Here is a 20183-nt window from a genome sequence, read left to right on the forward strand (position 1 = left end):
GGCAGGAGGACTCTCAACCACTGCGCCACCAGGGAAGCCCGTGCTGGGCGCTTTTAAGGATTAGTAAATGGTCTCATCACACACACGAGTCCCTGAAACAAGCCTCCAACACCCGTGCGGGAGCAGAACAGCCCCCGTGGTCACTGACATCACCATCCCCGGAACCTGCGACTACAGTGCCACATGCAGCCAAAGGGACTCTGCAGATACAGGCAAGTTAAGGCCCCCGAGAAGGGGAGATTATCCTGGAGGATCCTGGTGGGCTCAATGTAATCACGAGGGTCCTTAAAAGTGGGAGAGAAAAGCCAAGTCAGAGTGGCACGAGAGGAGACTTTCAAGACAGAGGAAGGGGCCACGAGCCAAGGGATGCAGGTGCCCCTGGAAGCTGGAAAAGGCAGGGAACGGCTTCCTCCCCGACCCACCATAGAGGACCACAGCCCTGCCGACACTTTCATTTTAGCCCCGTGAGGCCCACGGTGGACTTCTGACCTCCACAGCTGTCCGATGATAAACTGCGTCATCCAAGCCTCTTGGTTCGTGGTCATCTGTTACAGCAGTCACAGGAAACTAGCACAACCCCCAGTCGCCACTGGGGAACTGAGGCACGTGACACCATTTGCCCAAAGACGCGAGGCCAGCGAGGGGGGAAGCAGGATCCAAACCCGAGCTTGTCCTTCCCCGACACCACTGCTTCCACCTGCAACTCGGCACACACCTGCCCCCAGGACTGTGTGATGCGCTGGACTGTGTGTCCCCCCAGATTCACACACTGAAGTCCTATCCCTCCCCTCCCCACACCTCAGAACGTGACTGTATTTGGAGACAGGGTCTTTAAAGAGGTGATCAGGGACCTCCCTGGTGGCGCAGTGGTTAAGACTCAGCACTCCCAATGCAGGGGACCCAGGTTCGATTCCTGGTCAGGGAACTAGATCCCACGTGCGAGCTGCAAATAAAAAGCTGGTGAGCAGCAACTAAGGAGCTGGCAAGCCGCAATTAAGGAGCCCGCCTGCCACAACTAAGACCCAGCGCATCCAAATTAAAAAAAAAAACAGGTGATCAAGGTGAAATGATGTCGCAGGATGGGCCCTAATCCAATAGGACTGGTGCCCTTATGAGAGGAGACTAGGACACAGTCCCACATGGAGGGAAGCCCACATGAGAACGTAGTGAAAAGGTGGCCGTCTACACACCAAGGAGAGAGGCTCTCAGAAGGAACCAGCCCTGCTGACACCTGATCTCAGTCTCCCAGCCTCCAGACTGTGAGAGGATAGACCTCAGTTGTTGAAGCCCCCCCAGCCTATGGGACTTTGTTACAGCAGCCTGAACTGACTAATACGGCTGCTTTATCAAACTCCCCAGGGAAGTGTTTCTCGGTTGAAGGGGCCAGGAGCCTGAGGGGGCACTCTGAGGCCGCAGAGAGCCCCCAAGGAGGAAGGCACCCACTGCCAGGACGAGTGTCCCCGTCTTGTGGAGATACTGAGGCTCAGAGAGCTGACTTTACTACTGTCAGGCGGCCCCGTGGGCCCATGGCAGAGCTGGGAGCTGCTGGGATGCCCAGCATTTCCACCAGCCACGCTGCCTCTCCCCTTTGCGGCTCGTCTGGCCCCAGCTCTGCCAGGGATGCGGGCGCTGACCAGGCTCAGGGCCCCCATCCTTTCTCCGTGTCTGTGTGAAGAGCAAGCTGGCCGACCTCTGTGGTCTCCAGGAGAGATGAGAGGGTGGGGGCGAGGGGACACGGTCCTGGGGCCCCAGGGCCAAATCCCCATTTTACAGAAGAGGAACAGACTTGCCCAAGGTCACATGGCCCGCGGGGCCGTCACTGCGTGGGGATGGGCCTCACCCATGATCTTGGCGGCGGTGGACGCCCCGATGATGATGGAGAGGTTGGGCGCGATGAAGGACATGCGCGACTCCACGTACTCGTAGATTCGGTGCTTGGAGGCGTTGAGCTCCAGCGCCATGTCACAGGCCTCCTCCAGCCGTTCCAGCTCCTCCTCCGACAGCTGTTGCCTGCAGGGTGGGGGCGGGTGGGGGTGAGGCTGGGACGGACCCCACCTTCGAGCTTCAGCGTGTCCTGAGTGGCCCGGGAGCCCGCGTCCTCCCAGCTGCGTGTGTGTGCACACACGTGTGTGCAGCTTCACCACAGGTACCGCTCCTGCCGGCCCTGAGGCCTGGAAGCCAGGGCTGCCGGGAACCAGTCCTCAGTGGCACCGCACTGCCCAGTCCTGTCTCCGTCTGGGGGAGGCGCCCCTGCCCAGGCCATGCCAGAGCCGGGCCTCTGCAGGTGCTCTCTCTTCCTGAAACGCTCTCCCGCCGAGGCCCCCCACACCCTGCAGGCCTCAGCCCTGCTGGCCACCCCGGCCCACCACCCTGCCGCTTCCCTCGGAGCACGGTCACCACTGCGATCAACCATTCCAGAGCTCTGCTCTGCGGTGACAGATGTCCCCTTCTCCTAGGCGCAGCACAGACGCCAGAGGGGCAGGTGGAGGGCCGGCATTCACCCTAGCAAGGGGATGACACGCCAGAGACGGACACTTCTAATTACGGGCCTGCCCCTTGCCTCACCCTCGAAACCCCGGGCGAGGCTGGCTTCTCATGCCCGGGGAGCCCCGAGCCCAGCACGGTGCCTGGCTTGCGAGCTGAAGTGCCCTATCCCCCTGAGACTGACAGCCATGCCGCTGGCCCAGACCGCCGTGCGCCGTCAGAGGGGCCCCTGTGCGCACCCCTGGGTGGTGGAGGCAGTGACGCTGACAACCATGATAGTGGCATTGGTCAGGATCTGCTGCAGGTTCTCGTTGTTCTTGCACTTGTCCAGGCTGTTGCCCAGCTCCTGGGGGGCGAGAGAGCAGGACAGGGGCCTGGGACTCAGGAAGCTCTAGAACCTCTCGTGCTCCTGCACCCACCCGATCTGTACCCGGGGCACTCCCCTGCCTCCCCCAACTCCTGGCAACTCCGCTGCTCAAAGGATCCGCACTGTCTGCCCCATGTGGGCCGACCCGGAAGCAGAGCTGAGCAGACGGGCCACCCAGGGAAGACCCGCTGCCGCGACAGGCCTGCAGCCCGTGGCCACTCAGAGTGCGGGTCTGACCGCGTCACTTCCCTGGCTGGGCATCCCCTGCCTCCGCCCCCACCCGCCCCTGGACTCATGGGGGGCCCTGCGCACTGGTGAGCCTGCCTTCACTTTCCCTTAAGACCCAGAGCCTCTGCAGCTCGCCTCCTCTCGTTCCCTGAATGCTCCAGGGCCTGTTGCCATCTCGGGGTCTTGGCACTTAGGACAGCTTCCCCGATTCTCACCCCGTCTCCAGCCAAAGGCTGAGCGAGGCGAGCCTTCTCCTTAAACCTGGGGGGTCCGAGAGCAGGGCCCCGCCGCCCCTTCACATTAGTGGCAGTCGGGGAGCCCACTTCTTCCCATTTACCTTGACGGTGCGGATGTAATCAAGTGCATTGGGGACCAGAGACTCCAGTTCGGGGAATCGCTTCGAGTACTTATCCCGGATGAACTTATGGATGATGTCTAAGGGCGACAGGGCGGAGGAGCCCGATGAGGGGCAGGCAGACTCTGCTGGCTCTCCCAGTACCCATTTCCCCTTCATCCTTCAGTAGCAAAACCCCTAATTATAGCTGGGCTCACGGACACGCAGCACAAAGCTACATTTCCCGGCTGCCCTTATGGCTGGATGCAGCCATGGGAGTTAGTTCTGATCTACAAGATGTGAGCTGAAGTCACATGTGCAACTCGCTCAAAGGAAAAAAACGTGCCCTCCCCTTCTCTCCCATCTTTTTGCTGATGAGGATGTGGAGGTGATGGCTGGAGGTGGGCAGTCACCTTGTACCATGAAACAGGTGGCAGACCAATGAGACAGAAAGAGCCTGGACTCCTCATCCAGACTTTCATACGAGAGGAAAATATGCTTCCTTCTCACGTAACCACTTATTACAGCAGCTGAACCTGGATTCCAGCTGATACAGGGGCTTGGGTGCAGGACCCCGGGAAAGGCCAGCAGGGAAGATGGCCTGTGATCCTGCCTGCCCCTCCCTTGGGGATGGGAGGAGGCTGTGGGGGACACCGGGCAGGGCTGTCTCTGCTTGCCCTTCCCGGCACTCACTCAGCTCGTTCTCGATCTCCACCGTCAGGTTGTTGGCGTCCACGATGACCCGGTACTCGGGGGCCGCCTCCACTGGTCCCATCACTGTGAGGATGAGAAAGAGCCTGGTGTGGGTGTGTGTCTATGCACCCACCCCGTTCCAGATCCCACAGCTCACAGAGACTGGGGATGCAGCTGGAGGGGAGCAGGGAGGGGCTGAAGAGGAAACTGGGGGGGCAGGTTTGCATATCTACAAACCTCCCATCTCTCCCTCCAGGCCAGTCTAGACTTGACCCCATCTCGCCCTGGACCTAAACCCTCCTGGGGCTCACCACACCCTCAGACTAACAGCCCAGCTACCCAGAGTGATGTTTGAGGCCTCCCAAAAGGCTGGGAGCTCTGCGAGGACAAGTACTGGGTCCGTTTCCTGTGGCTGCACCCCGATGCGCCTGGCCCATTGCAGTCGCTCCGTGGACACTTGCTGACTCAGTGACTCCAGTCTCGCCTCTGCACCTTCCTGGCCCCATCCTCTCATCACACCCCCGCTTTATTTCATTCTAGCCATTAAAGGACTGATTACAGTGCCCTGAACACTTGGCCTGCTTCACTCTTCTCTTGGCCTTTGAATATGCTGTTCCCTCTCCCTGGTACATCCCTTCCTCGTGTCTGTTTCTGGAAAACCCTTCAAGCGCTAATAATAACAACGATAATGACAATGGGGACAGTATTATCACGAGCAACTGACACACACAGGACTTACTGGGCATACGACACTGTCATAAGTGCCTTACGGGCATTAACTTATTTTATCCACAACCAGCCAGGGAGTTTGGTGTTAAATCAGGCCAATGTTGCAGAGAAAGAAACGGAGGGACACGGCATGATGTCACAGAGCCAGCAGATGGCAGAGCTGAGATCTGACTCCTTAGTCTGCGCTCTGAATCCTGATGCTCAAATGCCTCCATGTCCTTAAGACTCACAAGGCGCCTAAGAATCCCTCCCGCACCTTTCAGAAGGGGTCAGCTGTCTCCTCTGTGCTCCTGCCACACTCCCGCCATATCCATCAGACACCATCACCACCCAGTTTGAGGTGTTTCATGTCCACCTTCCCCACCAGACATGGGGTGTGATTGGGTCTGGCTTAAAATCCCCGAGCCTGGCCCACACCAGGAAATGTCACTTTTATGATTCCCCATGACCCCCTGGCCTGGCATTTGAAACCCTGCAGGGTCTGGTGCCCTGCCAGCCTCCCCACCACTATGGATGTCCAAGGTTTTGCAGGTGCAGCTCTCTTTCCCGGGGCGCCCCCCCGCCCCCGCCACCCCATTCTTGTCCTGTCATGTGTATTCATGCTTCAAAGTCCAGCTGAGACATCAGTTCTTCCCTGACCGCGGCAGGGTCAGCCAGCTCCTCCTGTGGCTCCCGAGTGTCCTGGGCTCCCTCCATCCCAGCAGGCGCCGCCCACCAGTAACTGCTCCGCCAGCCCCTGAGCGTTCTGAGAGCAGAGGCCCACACAGGCCTGGCCCCCAGGGCGCCTCACGAAAACTTTAAAGCAAGTTTTAAAGGTTTAAAGTTTAACCCTGGTGGTGCAGTGGTTAAGAATCCGCCTGCCAATGCAGGGGACACGGGTTCGAGCCCTGGTCCAGGAAGATCCCTCATGCCGCAGAGCAACTAAGCCCATGCACCACAACTACTGAGCCTGCGCTCTAGAGCCCGCGAGCTACAACTACTGAGCCCGGAAGCCACAACTACTTAAGCCCGCGCGCCTAGAGCCTGTGCTCCACAACAAGAGAAGCCACCGCAATGAGAAGCCCACCGCAACTAGAGAGAAAGCCCACGCGCAGCAACGAAGACCGAATGCAGCCGACAAGTTAATTAATTAATTAATTAATTTTTAAAAAAAGAAACGATGGAACAAGTGAGTCTCCCTGAAACTCTGCTCTGACTGTACCATTCCTGTGCCAAAAAGCTTCCCTTGGCTTCCCGCTGCCTAGGAATTCCAATCAAGAGCCACAGCTTTCCAAGAAAAACAGGGGTGATGACAGCACTGTCCTCTTAGAGCTGGTCTGAACACTCAAGAGACAACCCAGCTTTGCCCAGAATTAGAAGTGAGGAGAGATTTTAATAATTTTTATGGGTACTTTTTTATATTTTCATGGTTACTTTCTATTTACCAAATGATACCAGTTTTCCATCCACAGTAGCACTATCTTTCCTTCTTGGGTAAACTGAAGGAAAAAGTATGTGGATTTAAATATGTGAAATAGGGCTTCCCTGCTGGCGCAGTGGTTAAGAGTCCGCCTGCCGATGCAGGGGACACGGGTTCGTGCCTCAGTCTGGGAGGATCAGACATGCCGCGGAGCGGCTGGGCCCGTGAGCCATGGCCGCTGAGCCTGCGCGTCCGGAGCCTGTGCCCCGCAGCGGGAGAGGCCACAGCAGTGAGAGGCCCGCGGACCGCAAAAAAAAAAAAAAAAAAAAGTGAAATAATAAGTGTTTTACAGGTGTGGCAAAACTCTGTAACTGATCAGGTTATCAATAAAGTTTGGGAAGCCTTGAGATAAATCCTATCACAATTAGCCAGCACTCAGCACAGAGCAAGGACTTAAGAAGTGTCAGCTTTAGGGACGTGCCTGGCGGTCCAGTGGTTAGGACTCTGCGCTTCCACTGCAGGGGGCCTGGGTCTGATCCCTGGCCGGGGAATTAAGATCCCGCATGCTGCGCAGCGCAGCCAAAAAAGAAAGAAGAAAACTTCGAAAGAAGTTATCAGCTGTGGAATGCAGTGCACTCCTAGGAGAGAAGGGGACTGCGCTGGGGCGGAAGAGAAGAGGGCTCTGGCGAAGGGTGAGAGGAAGAGCCAACTTCCAAAGTCACCAGCAGCAAAAGGGCCAAGGGGCCTGGCCGGAGCAGAGCCGGGGTGGGTGCGGGCGAGGGCGCCGGGGGCGGAGAAGGTACCTTCCGAAGCTTTGGCCTGCTTGCTGATGTACTCCTCAATCTTCATCATGATCTCAGCAAACTGTCCGGGGAGGAGCGGAGAGTCAGAAGCCGGGACTCTCCAGGCAAAGGAGCTGCTGCCCGTGTCACCCCCCAGGAGCTCCTCTCACCATCTTGCTGTCCCACAGCTTGGCGATGCTCTTGACCGAATCTCCGGAAAGATCCAGCTGGGTCTCCTCCTGCACATCCTCGATCGCAGGCTCCTCCTCTTCCTCCCCGTAGCTTCCTCCTTCCTCCTCTTCTGCCGCCTCCTCGAGGTCAGCTAGCAGCTCGTCGGCCAGAGACATCCTGAGGCCTGCGGGCAGGGCGAGCGGGATTCCCACTCATTACTGGGACAGGCCTCCCCTGCCAGGTGGCCCTGGTCCTTCTTGATCAACCTCACCAGCTTGCAGGCTCCACAAGGACAGGTACACTCTTTTGCTTTTTTCTCTAGCTCCTAACTGTGCCTGGCACATAACAGATGCTCAGGAAACACCTGCTGATTGAACCCACTTCCCAGAACCAGAAGGTCTCCAGTCGTAACTCACACCACCCACCCTTCTCACCTTCACTTCACTGGACAAGACACTGCACACCCCTCACACCACCACTTCGCTAAGACTTAAAAGATACATCCCCTCCCTTGACAAGACCTCTCCTCACATCCTTCCCTTCACCCCCCCCCCAGCAGAGGCCCCTCCCCACCAACTGTTGGGCCCCAAATGGGTGACAGACATCCTGATCTCCTCAGCCATCAGGACAACCAGGCAGGACCTAAAATGTCTAGAGCCTCCAGGCCAATCACCTCAGGCTATGAGCAGCTCCTACCCCCAGGTGCTGTACAAATATTAGTATCTTCGGTGAATCCCACACAGTGGAAAAGGCTGCAAAGGCTACGAAGCACTAATCTACAAGGTACAATCCCCACCACTCCGTCCTCCCCAGCGCTTTTTATTTTTTCATTAAAATAAGAAACGCTCCCTCTTCCCTTTCTCCTCTTTCAATAAGACAAATGTAGGGGGAAGTGGGGGAGGAATAAATGAGAGACTGGGATGGACATATACATACTACTATGTATAAAATAGATAACTAATAAGAACCTGCTGTATAGCAAAGGGACCTCTACCCAATACTCTGTAAGGACCTATATGGAAAAACAATCTTAAAAAGAGCGAATATACGTATATGTATAACTGATTCACTTTGCCATACAGCAGAAAGTAACACAGCACTGAAGACCAACTATACTCCAATAAAAATTAAAAAAAAAAAAGACAAATGCAACATGTACACACTACTATATAAAAAACAGATAACCAACAAGTACCTACTGTACAGCACAGGGAACTATACTCAGTATTTTGTAATAACCTGTAAGAGAAAAGAATCTGAAAAAGAATAGCTAGATATATATGTATAACTGAATCACTTTGCTGTGCACCTGAAACTAACACAACATTGTAAATCAACTACACTTCAATAAAAAAAATGAAATTAAAAAAGAACTTTAAAAACAGGGGAATTCCCTAACGGTCCAGTGGTTAGGACTTGGTGCTTTCGCTACCGTGGCCCCGGGTTCAATCCCTGGTTGGGGAATTAAGATCCTGCAAGCTGAGTTGTGCAGCCAAAAGAATAAAGAAATAAAATAAAATTTACAGAAAGACAAACGGAGGCTGCAAACCTCCATGTCCGCAGAGGCTAAGTGGGTGACATAAGTGAGTGAAGCAGGCTGGGGGTTGGGCAACTGGGGAAGTGGAGCCTGGAGAGCTAGGGAATCATGTCTGATGTGAAAGCTCAGCTGACACGACGCCTCAGACACGCCCTGCCAGTGGGAACACGGGCTCCCATGTTGCCAGGTTTTCTAATTTTTTTCAAGAAAAGTAAGAGAGTCAGAATTTTTATGTGTAACTTCCCAGTTTGAAAAGTTTCTTTTTAAGTGGCTAATTTAAACAGACCACCATGGCACAGGCCAAACTAAAACGACTACAGGAAAGATTTGGCCCTTGAGCTGCCCGTTTAGGACCCCTGGATGTTCGGCTGTCTCTGAGCTCAGTCTCCCCTCATACCCTCCTTTCTCCCTAAGATGCAATGTCCCCTTTATACTCACTTCTCTTTATAAGACACAGCTTTTCCTTGTACACGCACCCATGTTATCTCACACACACCTTTCTCTAAAACTCTCGTTACTCTCGCTTTCTCTGAATAAGAGGAACTCGTCCTTTATTGGACATGATCTGCTCTCCATACATAGGACTCAAGTATCTCTTCTTATCCTCTCTTCTCTGTTTCCCCACTAAACTGTAAGCAAAACCAGGGGTGGTTATCTGTCTGTTCACCGTCATATCTCCACCATCTAGCAGAACCTCTAGCACATTGTAGGTATTCAAGAAATATTGGGCAAATGAATGAATGAACTTTATTTAATCCTTATACCAACCACATTATGGTTTCCTTTCTCCGGCTCTCTGGATATATTATTTTTTCATCCCAAAGGTAAGGGCACAAACATTATTTCTTGCAGCGTGGGTTATCTCTGGCCCTGAGACTAGATGCTATCCTGCTGTTATACATCCTATGAACCCTTTAGTTCACTTTAACACTTGAGATTCTCTAAATTTCTAACATTTTGTTTAATGTCCATCTTCCCCATTAAGCTTAAATTCGTAAGGAAAGAGGGACCGTGTCCATTTTGTTCATTGCACACTATTTCCATCGCCCAGCGCAGCACGTGGCACGGATTAGGTACCACGACTTCGCTTGATGCCAGCCAACCTCTCCAGCCTCAGCCCCGGCCACTATCCCCCATGCCCCTGAATCCTTCTCACACTTTTTTCGCTTACCAAATTCTTCCCCTCACTTTAGGTCTTCATTCCCTCCCTTTTTACCAGCTCAACACCTTTTCATCCTTCAGTTCTCATATTCCAGCTCCCTGACCCACGCACCCCACTCTAGAGTAGATAAGTTGCATGGTGACACACACCTCGCACGCCCTGTGTGTACCCTAAAGCACTTCACACATTTGTGGTTATTTAAGTAATTACTTGATTAAGCCTGTCTCCCCAGGCACCATGCAAAGCGCTAATAGGGCCGGGAACGATTTTTTGCTGCCGCTATATCCCCAGAGCCTTAACAATGTAGGAGCATTTGAGACCTTTGGGTAGTCGGTCTACGAAGGCCCGCCTTTCTCCTTACACACTTCCTCCCCCAGACCCAGGAAGCCAACCTCCCGCCCTTCCCTCGTCTCCACCACACTCACCTCTTCTCTTCTCGCACGACGGTTTCTTGGAAATTAGCTTCCCAGCAGCGGTCGACGCTCACTGATGACGTTTCAACCTTGCGCCGTCGTCGAAGCAAAGCTGCGCTCTGATTGGCCCCTGCACCGCGTCTTTCCTGGCTGCGTTTGGAACAACAACTTTATTAGCACCTGCCGCTAGGCGGAGAAGGGAGGATCCGGAGAGAAGAGGGGCTTGATCCGGAGAGAAGAGGGGCTTGATCCGGCTCACGCCTGCTGTGGACTGAGCCTGATAAGCGGAGAATCGCCATAGTCTGACGACAGGGTGTCAAGACAAGAATAAAGTCGAGGGCAACTCAGACCACTGGTGGAGGCGTTCGACGAGAAAGCAAGGCTTTCAGCCGGGAGTCGAGGTGGAGGTGGAGGGGTTGGGGAGCGGAGCCGGAAAATAGGAAACTACAGCTCCCAGAAGGCGTAGCGGCAAGGTCCCGGATGCTGGGGTCGTGAAGCCTGATGGGGAAGGTAGTTTTGCGAGCGACTTAACCTAGAGGTTAGCGAGGTTGGAAGTTCTGAGGCCCGGGGCGCCCGGAGTCGGAGAGAGATGGAACTGGAGCAGAGAGAAGGGTGAGTGGATTTGGGGAAAACTACGAATCCCAAAAGACATTGCGGCTGCATAAGAGCGGTCTTCTGCGCTGAGGACTGACGGGGATTGCAGTTCCTGCAACTCCTTTGGCTTATAACTCTTGTAGGGACTGGGGTCCGTACTCGAGCATCCTGGGGGAAAAGGCTACGGGTCTAGACTCCTGGATCCGACAGGCGAGGCGGTTGGAGGTCTGGACTCCTGGGTCTGAGTGAGGGCTTGGGGGGCTTGAACTCCCCGTGGAACTCGGGGAAGAAGGGTCTGGAAGTCTGGACTCCTCGATACCGGGAAGCGGGTGCTGGGGCCATGGACTCCTGGATCCTGGGAGGAAGGAGTCGGGGCTCGAACTCTTCTGGATCCTGGGAATGGTGGGCTGGGGGCCTCGGACTCCTGCATCAGAGAGAGGAGGGGTCTGGGAGTTGGGCTTCTGGTCTGTGGGAGGAGGGGCTAAGGGCTAGGTATTCAGGGTCCCTGAACCCACTGACTCTACAGGACCATGGCAGCTGTGGGCTTTGAAGAGTTCTCGGCGCCGCCAGGCTCAGAGTTGGCGCTGCCTCCTTTGTTCGGTGGTCACATCCTGGAGAGCGAGCTTGAGACAGAAGTGGAGTTTGTGTCTGGGGGTCTGGGTGGCTCCGGGCTCCGGGAGCGAGATGAAGAGGAAGAGGCAGCCCGGGGCCGGCGGCGGCGCCAGCGGGAACTAAACCGCAGGAAGTACCAGGCACTAGGTCGACGCTGCCGGGAGATCGAGCAGGTAGGTGAGTGTGGATTCCCCTGTTTTGGGGTCCCCTGGCCTCCATTACCAATCCTTCCCAGTCTCTGCCTGTCTAGATGCCCAGCCTTCCTTGCCCGGCTGAATGAATTTTCCATTCACTTATTCATTATTAATTTATTTAGCACCTATTATGTGTCCGGCACTGTGCAAGGCACCGTGGAGAGATGTCTCCTCTAGGAGCATCATCTGACAACCCAGATCAGCTCACTGCTGTTTCACAGGTGCCTCTCTTGCTGCCCACCGATCAAACTTTTCAAATCTCCCATACCCTTGACGTCATTCGCTCCTCATGTCCTGTGTGTCCTGCCTCTCAGATCTCTCTGGGGTACTTCTCCGCCCCTCCATCCCCACGCCTCTGCCCAGCCTCAGGTTCTTTCTGCTGAATCACTGCATTAGCCTCCTTGGTGAGAATGAGGATGGAGCAGTAAGCAGGGCTCAGACCTTGAAAGGCCACAAACACCAGAGCAAGAGGTTTGGATTTTTTTTTTTTTTTTTTTTTGAGAGTGATGGGGAGCTATCAAAAGGTTTCAAACAGGGGAGGGACAGGGTCAGTGTTTGAAAGACTCTCTGAATTTGGTTGGACTCTTTTGCTAGGGCTGCTGTATCAAGAACCACAAACGGATGGCTAAGTAATAGAAATGTACTGCCTCACGGTTCTGGAGACTAGAAGTCTGGGATCAAGGTGTCAGCAGGGTTGGTTCATCCTGAGGGCTGTGAGGGAGAATCTGTTATCTGTTCTAGGCATCCTCCCTAGCTTCTGGTGGTTTGCTGGAGATCTTTTGTGTTCCTTGCTTATAGATCTCTGCTTTCATCTTCCCATGCTTCTGTGTGTGTGTGTGTATCCCAATTTCTTTTAATAAGGATGCCACCAGTCATATTGGGTTAAGGCCAATCACCTCATTTAACTTGATTACCTTTGTGAAGACCCTGTGTCCAAATACGGTCACATTCGGAGGCACTGGGAGTTAGGACTCCAGCACACCTTTTGGGGGGGGACACCATCCAACCTGTAACAACGGTGCTGGGGGAGTTCTTGAACGGGGCTGGTGTAGTGGCCCAGGCAGGAGAGGGGAAGGCTTGAGCTGGGGTAGGAGTCAAGGAGAGGGAGAGAGAGGCGACTTAGAGAACTAATAAGGAAGTGAGGTTTGAATCGAGTCTTAGATTAAGTAGGAACACGTCAAGCTGGAGGGAAGGGTACATTTAGGACTCTGTGTGGTGTTGGGCTTACTCAGGATTGGAGAGGTGTCTGGTTTGATGGGGACGCTGGGGAGGGGACTTGAATGCCAGGCTGAGGGCAGTGGGCTTGGAGCAGGGTCAGCTCCAGGTATTAAAGTATATTCCCCTGAAGCTGCACAAAGGCTGAACCTATGCATACCCTGTGGCCAGCTGTCCCAGTCCTCCCTACGGACCCAGCAGACGGACATACAAACACACACCTGATGACAGTTAACCTGATGACGTCCCTAGCAGTACTGTTTGGTGTTTTTTGTTTTTTTTTTTTTGGTTTGTTTGTGTGGCCTGTGGGATCTGAGTTCCCCAACCAGGGATCAAACTTGCGTCCCCTGCAGTGGGAGCGCAGAGTCTTAACCGCTGGACCACCAGGGAAGTCCCTGCAGCACTCTGTAATATGGTTTTATGTACGTGTTAATATAAACTTCCTTAATATACATGAACCAGACACTATGTATCTTTTACCAGGTAGCTTTTGCCTCCGCTTCATCCTTCGGCTCACCCCAGCCTCTCTTCTCTCCATGACCACTCCTCTCTCTTCTTTCGCCCCCCCTCCCCGCCGTGATTTCACGACTCCTCATGTCACTGTGTGTTCACAGGGTCTGACAGCAACGGTGGTGCTGTCAGAGCAAGCGCTCTCACCTGTGAGCACCCACTGCGTGCCAGGCCTGCTCTGGGGGCTTTACGCAGGGATATCTGGGAACTCTTTCAGCACCCCCCAAGCAGCAGGTATCCTGAGCCCTTTTTAACAGATGGATGCTGGGGTCCAAAGAGACTCAACCCTTTGCTCAAATGGAGTTGCATTTGAGCTTCTGCTCTTAGCTCCCCCGTCCCCGCCAGGAATACGTTGTTATTATTCTCCTTTTACCAGTGCAGAAACCTGAGGCTCAGAGAAGTTAAGTAACTTGCCCAAGGTCACAGAGCTGAGAAGTGGCAGGCTGGGATTCAAACCCAGGTCTTTCTGACGCAGGAGTAGAACATACTCCTTCACGCTTGGGCACACATCTCCTCTGATGACCTTAACTAAAGCGGCCACCTCCTGCCCTTATCTCCAGCTCCAGTTTGGTGTCCTTCAAGCACTTTATCACTAGGTGAAGTCATTTGTTTAGCAGTATTTTAGGGAGCACCCCCTCTGCCAGGGTCTGCTCAAGGCACCAGGGACAGAGGCACAAATCGTGGTCCTTTGGGGCTTCTGTTCTGGTGGGGGAGACGGAGAGTGAGAACACTGCATAGAGAGAGAGGCTATAGGCGATGGAAAAGTGGAGCTGAGAAGGGGTGGGGGACGCTCTGTCGTGGGAAGTGGGGGAGGAGGTCTGAGCAGGTAGCCTTTGAGTGCAGCCTTTGAGAGAGCTAGGCAGGCACCTGGGGGAGAGCACGTGGAAAGCCCCCAGGACAGGACGGTGTCAGGGGACTCAAGCGTGAGCTTGGAGGCCAGTGTGAGAGGCGTGGATGAGGGAGAGAAGCAAGAGAGGCAGTGAGGAGGGGGAAGGAGCAGATACAGCGGGCCCTGGGGGTCCCGGGATGGCCCTGGGCCAATCGCCCTCCAGCGGGGCCCCATTCACCAGGTGTTGAGCATGCGAAGTCCGGCTGACCTGTGTTTTCTCCCACCTCCCCGCAGGTGAACGAGCGGGTCCTGAACAGGCTCCATCAGGTACAGAGGATAACTCGGAGACTCCAGCAGGAGCGGAGGTAACCCCTTGCACACCTGCTCTGGGCCTGCATCGCTTGCCTCTGCTCCCCAACCCCTGTCACCACCACCTTGGGCCTCGGAAGAAAGCTGAGCCCTGGGCCTTGGGGGAGAGGTGTGCTCCCTTTGAATGGAGTGTAGCAGAATGCAGGAGACCAGACTTAGGGTCACAGACTCAGCTTCGAGCACCATTCTGCTGTGTGACTCAGGGCAAGCCACATCCCCTCTCTGAGCCCCAGTTCCCCATCAACTAAGGGTTAACACTGAGATCACAAGGCTGCTGAGGGTTGAATGGGAGCCCACAGGGGGCGAGCTCAGCTGAGCCTCCCGCCTCGGATCCCCCGCAACCGCGACTGCGACCCGGATGGGGAGTGAGCAGCTCTGGGGCCGGCCCGCCACTCCACTGGGTCCCCACCTCCGTGAAACGTGGAGAACAGGCCTTATGACAGTCTCCATGATGCCGAGACCCCCGGTCAGTCCTCAGCCCTCCACTTACCTGACCCAGTGGATACACCCTCTTCTTTGAAGCACTTTCTTGGCCAGGTCACTCATCTGCCTCAGTTTCCCCTCCTCCCGGCCATTGATTCTTGCCTCTTTGCTGGTTCATTCTCACTTCCCCAAACCCTGAACCTGCAGTAGCCAGGGCTCAGCTCCTGGGTCCTCCTCTTGTCCACACCTGTGCTGTCCAGGATGCTAGCTGCAGGTGGTGACTTTATTTTACATTGGAGTTGAATTTTAACATTCATTAAAATAAATTTCAATTCATTCAAATGAAACTGAAAATTCAGTTCCTCAGTGGTCACAGGCCAAGTTTATTAAGACAAAGTGAAATTGGAAATTCACTCCCTCAGTTGCACGAGCCTCATTTCATGTGCTTGGTAGCCACGTGGTTCAATTTTCATCTGAATTAACTAAAATCAAGCGAAATTTAAAATTTCCATTCCTCAGTCACTCTCGCCACGTGGCAGGCGCTCAAGGATGGTGACAGATGATCAGTGGCTTCCGTGGTGGACAGCACAGAGACGACACCTGATACCTACTTGTAGAATAAGAGACTGTGCGTGTGAAACGCTCCACCCAGGCGCTGGCTTACGGGGACCATCTAATCAGAGCTTAAAACAAACAAAAAACCAAAAAGCTTTTAGAAGCAGGAGTGGGGAAGAGAAGGCAGCATCACCAGTGAGAGTGCTCCGGGCCCGCCTCCCAGGGAGTAATGAAAATAATAACTCAGGTTTGACTGTTTACAAGCCAAGTACTGCAGAGCTGTCATCAAGCTGCAGTGTCGTGGTCAGCGGGCTGCCCAGTGGGGTTGTCACCTCTAGATTACAGAGCAGGAGCGGAGGTGCAGGTCACCTGGTCCTGCCCAGAGCCCCACTGGCTGCTCAAGTGCTTGCCACCCGGGTGTCTCAGACCTTCTGGGTCCAGGACAGCGCTGGCTTCAGAGTCAGAGCTGGGCTGTCGTGGGCCCCCTTCCCAACCGCCAGAAGATAAAGCTGCCCCCCCCGGCCGCTTCTCTCCGGCTGCAGGTTCCTCATGAGAGTGCTGGACTCCTACGGTGATGACTACCGCGCCAGCCAGTTCACCATCGTGCTGGAGGTGAGTGCGATGCGGTCATGGGTGGGCTGGGAGAAGCGGGAGCCCAGGACGCAGCCTTCACGCGCCCACCTCCCTGTCTGCCAGGACGAGGGCAGCCAGGGCACAGACGCCCCCACCCCAGGCAACGCCGAGAACGAGCCTCCAGAGAAAGAGGGGCTGTCCCCGCCTAGAAGGACGCCCGCACCCCCAGAACCTGGCAGCCCGGCCCCTGGCGAGGGGCCCAGCGGGCGGAAGAGGCGGCGAGCACCCCGGGACGGCCGCCGAGTGGGAGCTGCGCTGACTCCAGAACTGGCCCCAGTGCAGGTGGGGGCAGCCTGGAGTCCAGGGGTCCGCAGGGCGGGACTGGGGCTCCTGGGCTTCCCTGCTGCGCTGCGGCGGGGCGGGGCCGGGGCCGGGCCCTGCAAGGCGGGGAGAGCTGGAAGGCTTGGACAGGGCTGGCGTTGGCCGGGCAAGGAGAAAGCGTTGGAAGACGCCAGGCAAGGGCCTTGCGTGGAGAAGGAAGATGTGGAGGCGGCTCTGGGGAGAAGACATAAGCGGGGAGGGTCGGCGGCAGAGGAGGGGGAGAAGCCGGGGAAGGGCGGTGACACTGCAGGGGATGCCGGGACTTCTGGTGAGGTGCACAGAGGACGCCGTCTGGCCTGGGAAAGAACAGCGAGCCCGGGGCCCTTCTCACGCCTGTTCTCATCTCCCCCAGATTAAGGTCGAGGAAGACTTCGGCTTTGAAGCGGACGAGGCCCTAGACTCCAGCTGGGTTTCTCGGGGGCCGGACAAACTGCTGCCCTACCCGACCCTAGCCAGCCCCGCCTTTGACTGACCCCACCCCCACCCCAGTAAACCAACCCCTACACTCGCCTCGCCTCGGCCGCTGTCCACTGCTTCCACCTGCAGCCACACACACTCACGCTGGGTGTGGTTTTCACATTTTTATTGGGGGCCGTCAGGGAGGGGGCCTCTCCCTGTCGATGGAGGAGCTCACAGTTTCTTCAGCCACTCCAAGCTTGGGCCCTGGGGGTCCTGGGGGTGGCTGGGCACATCGGGCATGTTCCCATCGTCTCGGAGGGGCACTGTGGGACAGGAGGGTGGGCCACTGAGACGAGCAGATCGCTGGGGGCCCGCAGAGAAGGGCTGGCCTGTCAGCTTACTTTCAAAGAGGGAAACGGGACCCCGGGGAGAGATAAGAGAGAGTAAGGATCAGAAAATCAGAGATGCAGGGAAGTGGGGAAATAGAGACCTAGAGACATGGGAAACCAGAACGATGGATACAGAAAGGAGAACCAGAGAAAGACCCAACAGATACAAGGAAGCAGAACAGAGACCTGGAGAGGTGGAGACCCAGGAAGACAAAACTCCAGAAAGCAACAGAGATTGCGAACCCAGACAAGGACAGAAATCTGGAACCATGACAGAAACTCAAAGTGCAAAAACAGACAAAGCGAATTTTACGGCATGTGGATTATATCTGTTGAAGGAAAAAAAGAGAGTCCAGACTGCACTGCAGAATCTTGGATCCCTGCAGAGGAAAGACCTGCCCATCATCATTCCACCCCCAGCTCAGCAAGGTCCAAGGCTGCTGCCTTGGCTCCCACTCACCTGGGTAGTTGTAGGGTGTGGCCTCATTGATCATGATGGAGTACTTGGCATAGGGGCTGAGTGCAGGCAGAATTATAGCTGCGGAGAGACACAGGGGTGAGGCCCAGGGGAAGGAGGTGGCGGCGGGGACCGTAGCTGAGCCTTTTCAAGATGGGGGTCAAGTGCATGCGGGGAGGGGAGGAGGGGGGTCCAGCACCTCCAGGAGGCCCCTTGGCACCCTGGGAGCCCTGTACATCAGCAGAAGGGTTTATGACTTGTTTTTTTGGAAGTGAGGGTGGAAGCCAAGCATCCACAGACTTGTGGGATCTAGAAGACACAGGAAGGAAGAAAGGGTTGGTCACAGAATGAGCGCATTTGAGTCATGGAGCATACTAAGGGGTGTGGGTCGGGGGTGTCTTGGGAACGTTCCAGAGAAATCATGAACTGTTACAAACTGAGGAGAATGTTTTGTACAAAGAACAGTCATTGCGAAATTACAGTCCACCTGGGGTAGGAGCAGGGAGTCATGGCAGATGGGGCAGGGCACGTAAGGGAATATTCTGGGTCAGTGCTGTCCGACATAAATATAAGAGCCGCGTATGTAATTTTTCATTTCCTAATAGCCACATAAAAGTTAAAACATACAGGGATTCCCTGGTGGCGCAGTGGTTAAGAATCCGCCTGCCAATGCAGGGGACACGGGTTCGAGCCCTGGTCCGGGAAGACCCCACATGCTGCGGAGCAACTAAGCCCGTGCGCCACAACTACTGAGCCTGCGCTCTAGAGCCTGCGAGCCACAACTACTGAGCCCTTGTGCCGTAACTACTGAAGCCCGCGTGCCTGGAGCCCGTGCTCTGCAACAAGAGAAGCCACCACAGTGAGAAGCCGGCGCACCACAACAAAGAGTAGACCCCGCTCGCCGCAACTAGAGAAGAGCTGCGTGCAGCAACAAAGACCCAAGGCAACCAAAAGTAAATAAATAAAATAAATAAATTTATAAAAAATATTAAAACATACAAATTAAAAAATAAATTTAACCTGGTATACCCAAGGCATTTCAACATATCCTCGGCATAAAAGACATTGATATTTTATATACTCTTTGTTAAACAAAGTCTTTGAAATCTGGTGTATGCTTTACATCAGGGTAACATGTACCATCTCAATTCATACTGGCCCCATTTCAAGTGCTCAGTGGCCCATGCGACCCGTGGCTGCCGTGTGGGACAACTGTGTTCTAGAACCTCACTCAGTGTGTGGCCTGCCAACCAGCAGTATTGACAAGACCTGGGAACGTATTAGAAATGCAGCATCCCCAGACCCACCCCAGACCTACGGAAACAGAACCTGTATTTCACCAAGACCCACAGCATCACCTTGAAATCTGAGTAGCCCAGTTCTACAGCTGAGGTTCTCAATTGCAGAAGCACACTAGAATCACTGGGGGTTTTTCACAAGACACAAGGTTCCCTAGCCCCACCTCCACCCCACCCAATTCAATTCAGAATCTGGGGGTGGGGGATGAGGGTGAAAGGGGAGGATAAGGACATTACTTTTCATTTATTATTATTTTTTTTAGCTATTATAATGCACAGCTAGGGTTGACAACCTCTTCTTTGAAGGGATTCCGGACCTCTTGGGTGGGTGTGAACGGGGTGGGGAGCGATGGGGTGGTGGAGGAGTCATAATACTAGGGGTGGGGGTGTTGGCATACAAGTGGGGATACGGAACGTTGAGGGCGGCGCTCGGGCCTCGGGGGTAGAGGATGGAACGATGGTGGGGGGGTCGATGGAGCACTGGTGGGGGGCAGTGGGACCTCTAGGGGGTGGAGGAGATAAAGCCGGGACGCCGACTGGGGGTGATGTACTTTCGCGCCTGGGGCACTCACGCACCGAGACCCCCGATGGTGAAGGATGCCACTAGCACCGGCTCCTTGGCCCAGACATTCTTGAGAAAGGCGGCGATTCCTGGAAGGGTGGGCGAGGAGGGTCACCCCTGCAGGTGATGCCCCCAGTGACCTCTACCCCTCTCGCGCCACCCCCGCCCTGGAGGAGCCCCTCGTGACCTCTGCGTTCCCCTCCGGCCCGGACCCCACCGCCTCCACGGGGGCTCCGTCTTGCCCTACCCCTGGCACCACCCGGGGTTCACGGTACCATCCCCGCGCGCTGACGGGCCCCGCACTTACTCCCGGCCATCTTGGTCTCGGCAACTACGGCGGCGGCTGCGGCGGCGAGGGCCCGGAGCACTCTGGGAGTTGTGGTCCCTGGGCACGGCTTCCACAGTCGGAGTCCGCGCGTGCCCATTGGCGCAGAACAGCAATCCCAGGCGGGGGCGGGGGTGCGGAGCACTCTGGGAGTTGTGGTCCTGGCCCGCTAGCCTCCGCGGGCTGAATCCGCGCGTGC

General features: G+C 55.3%; 3 protein-coding genes across 4 annotated transcripts in view; 1 reads left to right on the plus strand and 2 right to left on the minus strand.

Annotated features, from left to right (window-relative positions):
- The window catches only part of PRPF31 (pre-mRNA processing factor 31), a 17116-nt gene extending 6242 nt beyond the window's left edge, over positions 1–10874 (minus strand). The window contains exons 1-7 of the mRNA XM_007463862.1: positions 10312–10874; positions 7187–7371; positions 7038–7098; positions 4107–4190; positions 3417–3514; positions 2724–2830; positions 1841–2010 (exon numbers count right to left, since the gene is read on the minus strand). Coding sequence (XP_007463924.1) covers positions 1841–2010; positions 2724–2830; positions 3417–3514; positions 4107–4190; positions 7038–7098; positions 7187–7363 — 697 coding nt within the window. The 5' untranslated portion in view covers positions 7364–7371; positions 10312–10874. The remainder of the gene's footprint in view (positions 1–1840; positions 2011–2723; positions 2831–3416; positions 3515–4106; positions 4191–7037; positions 7099–7186; positions 7372–10311) is intronic.
- Positions 10573–17068, plus strand: TFPT (TCF3 fusion partner). 2 transcript variants are annotated; one of them, XM_007463860.1, is made up of 6 exons: positions 10573–10911; positions 11420–11678; positions 14548–14618; positions 16143–16212; positions 16297–16515; positions 16907–17068. In XM_007463860.1, the coding sequence occupies exons 1-6, from the start codon at positions 10889–10891 to the stop codon at positions 17024–17026; spliced, it is 762 nt and encodes a 253-aa protein (XP_007463922.1). In that variant the 5' UTR covers positions 10573–10888; the 3' UTR covers positions 17027–17068. The 2 variants fall into 2 exon arrangements, with proteins under 2 accessions (XP_007463922.1, XP_007463923.1); XM_007463861.1 differs by having other exon boundaries at positions 16297–16509; positions 16907–17062.
- Positions 17069–17122: 54 nt separating this feature from the next.
- On the minus strand, positions 17123–19982 carry NDUFA3 (NADH:ubiquinone oxidoreductase subunit A3). The gene is made up of 4 exons (XM_007463863.1): positions 19967–19982; positions 19674–19748; positions 17803–17880; positions 17123–17276 (listed from the first exon to the last, which is right to left on the minus strand). Exons 1-4 carry the CDS (start codon positions 19974–19976, stop codon positions 17185–17187), a joined length of 255 nt encoding a protein of 84 aa, XP_007463925.1. The 5' UTR covers positions 19977–19982; the 3' UTR covers positions 17123–17184.
- Between the last annotated feature and the right edge of the window lie 201 nt (positions 19983–20183).

Source organism: Lipotes vexillifer, unplaced genomic scaffold, assembly GCF_000442215.2.
Source record: "Lipotes vexillifer unplaced genomic scaffold, Lipotes_vexillifer_v1.1 scaffold1060, whole genome shotgun sequence".
NCBI classification, from domain to species: domain Eukaryota; kingdom Metazoa; phylum Chordata; class Mammalia; order Artiodactyla; family Lipotidae; genus Lipotes; species Lipotes vexillifer.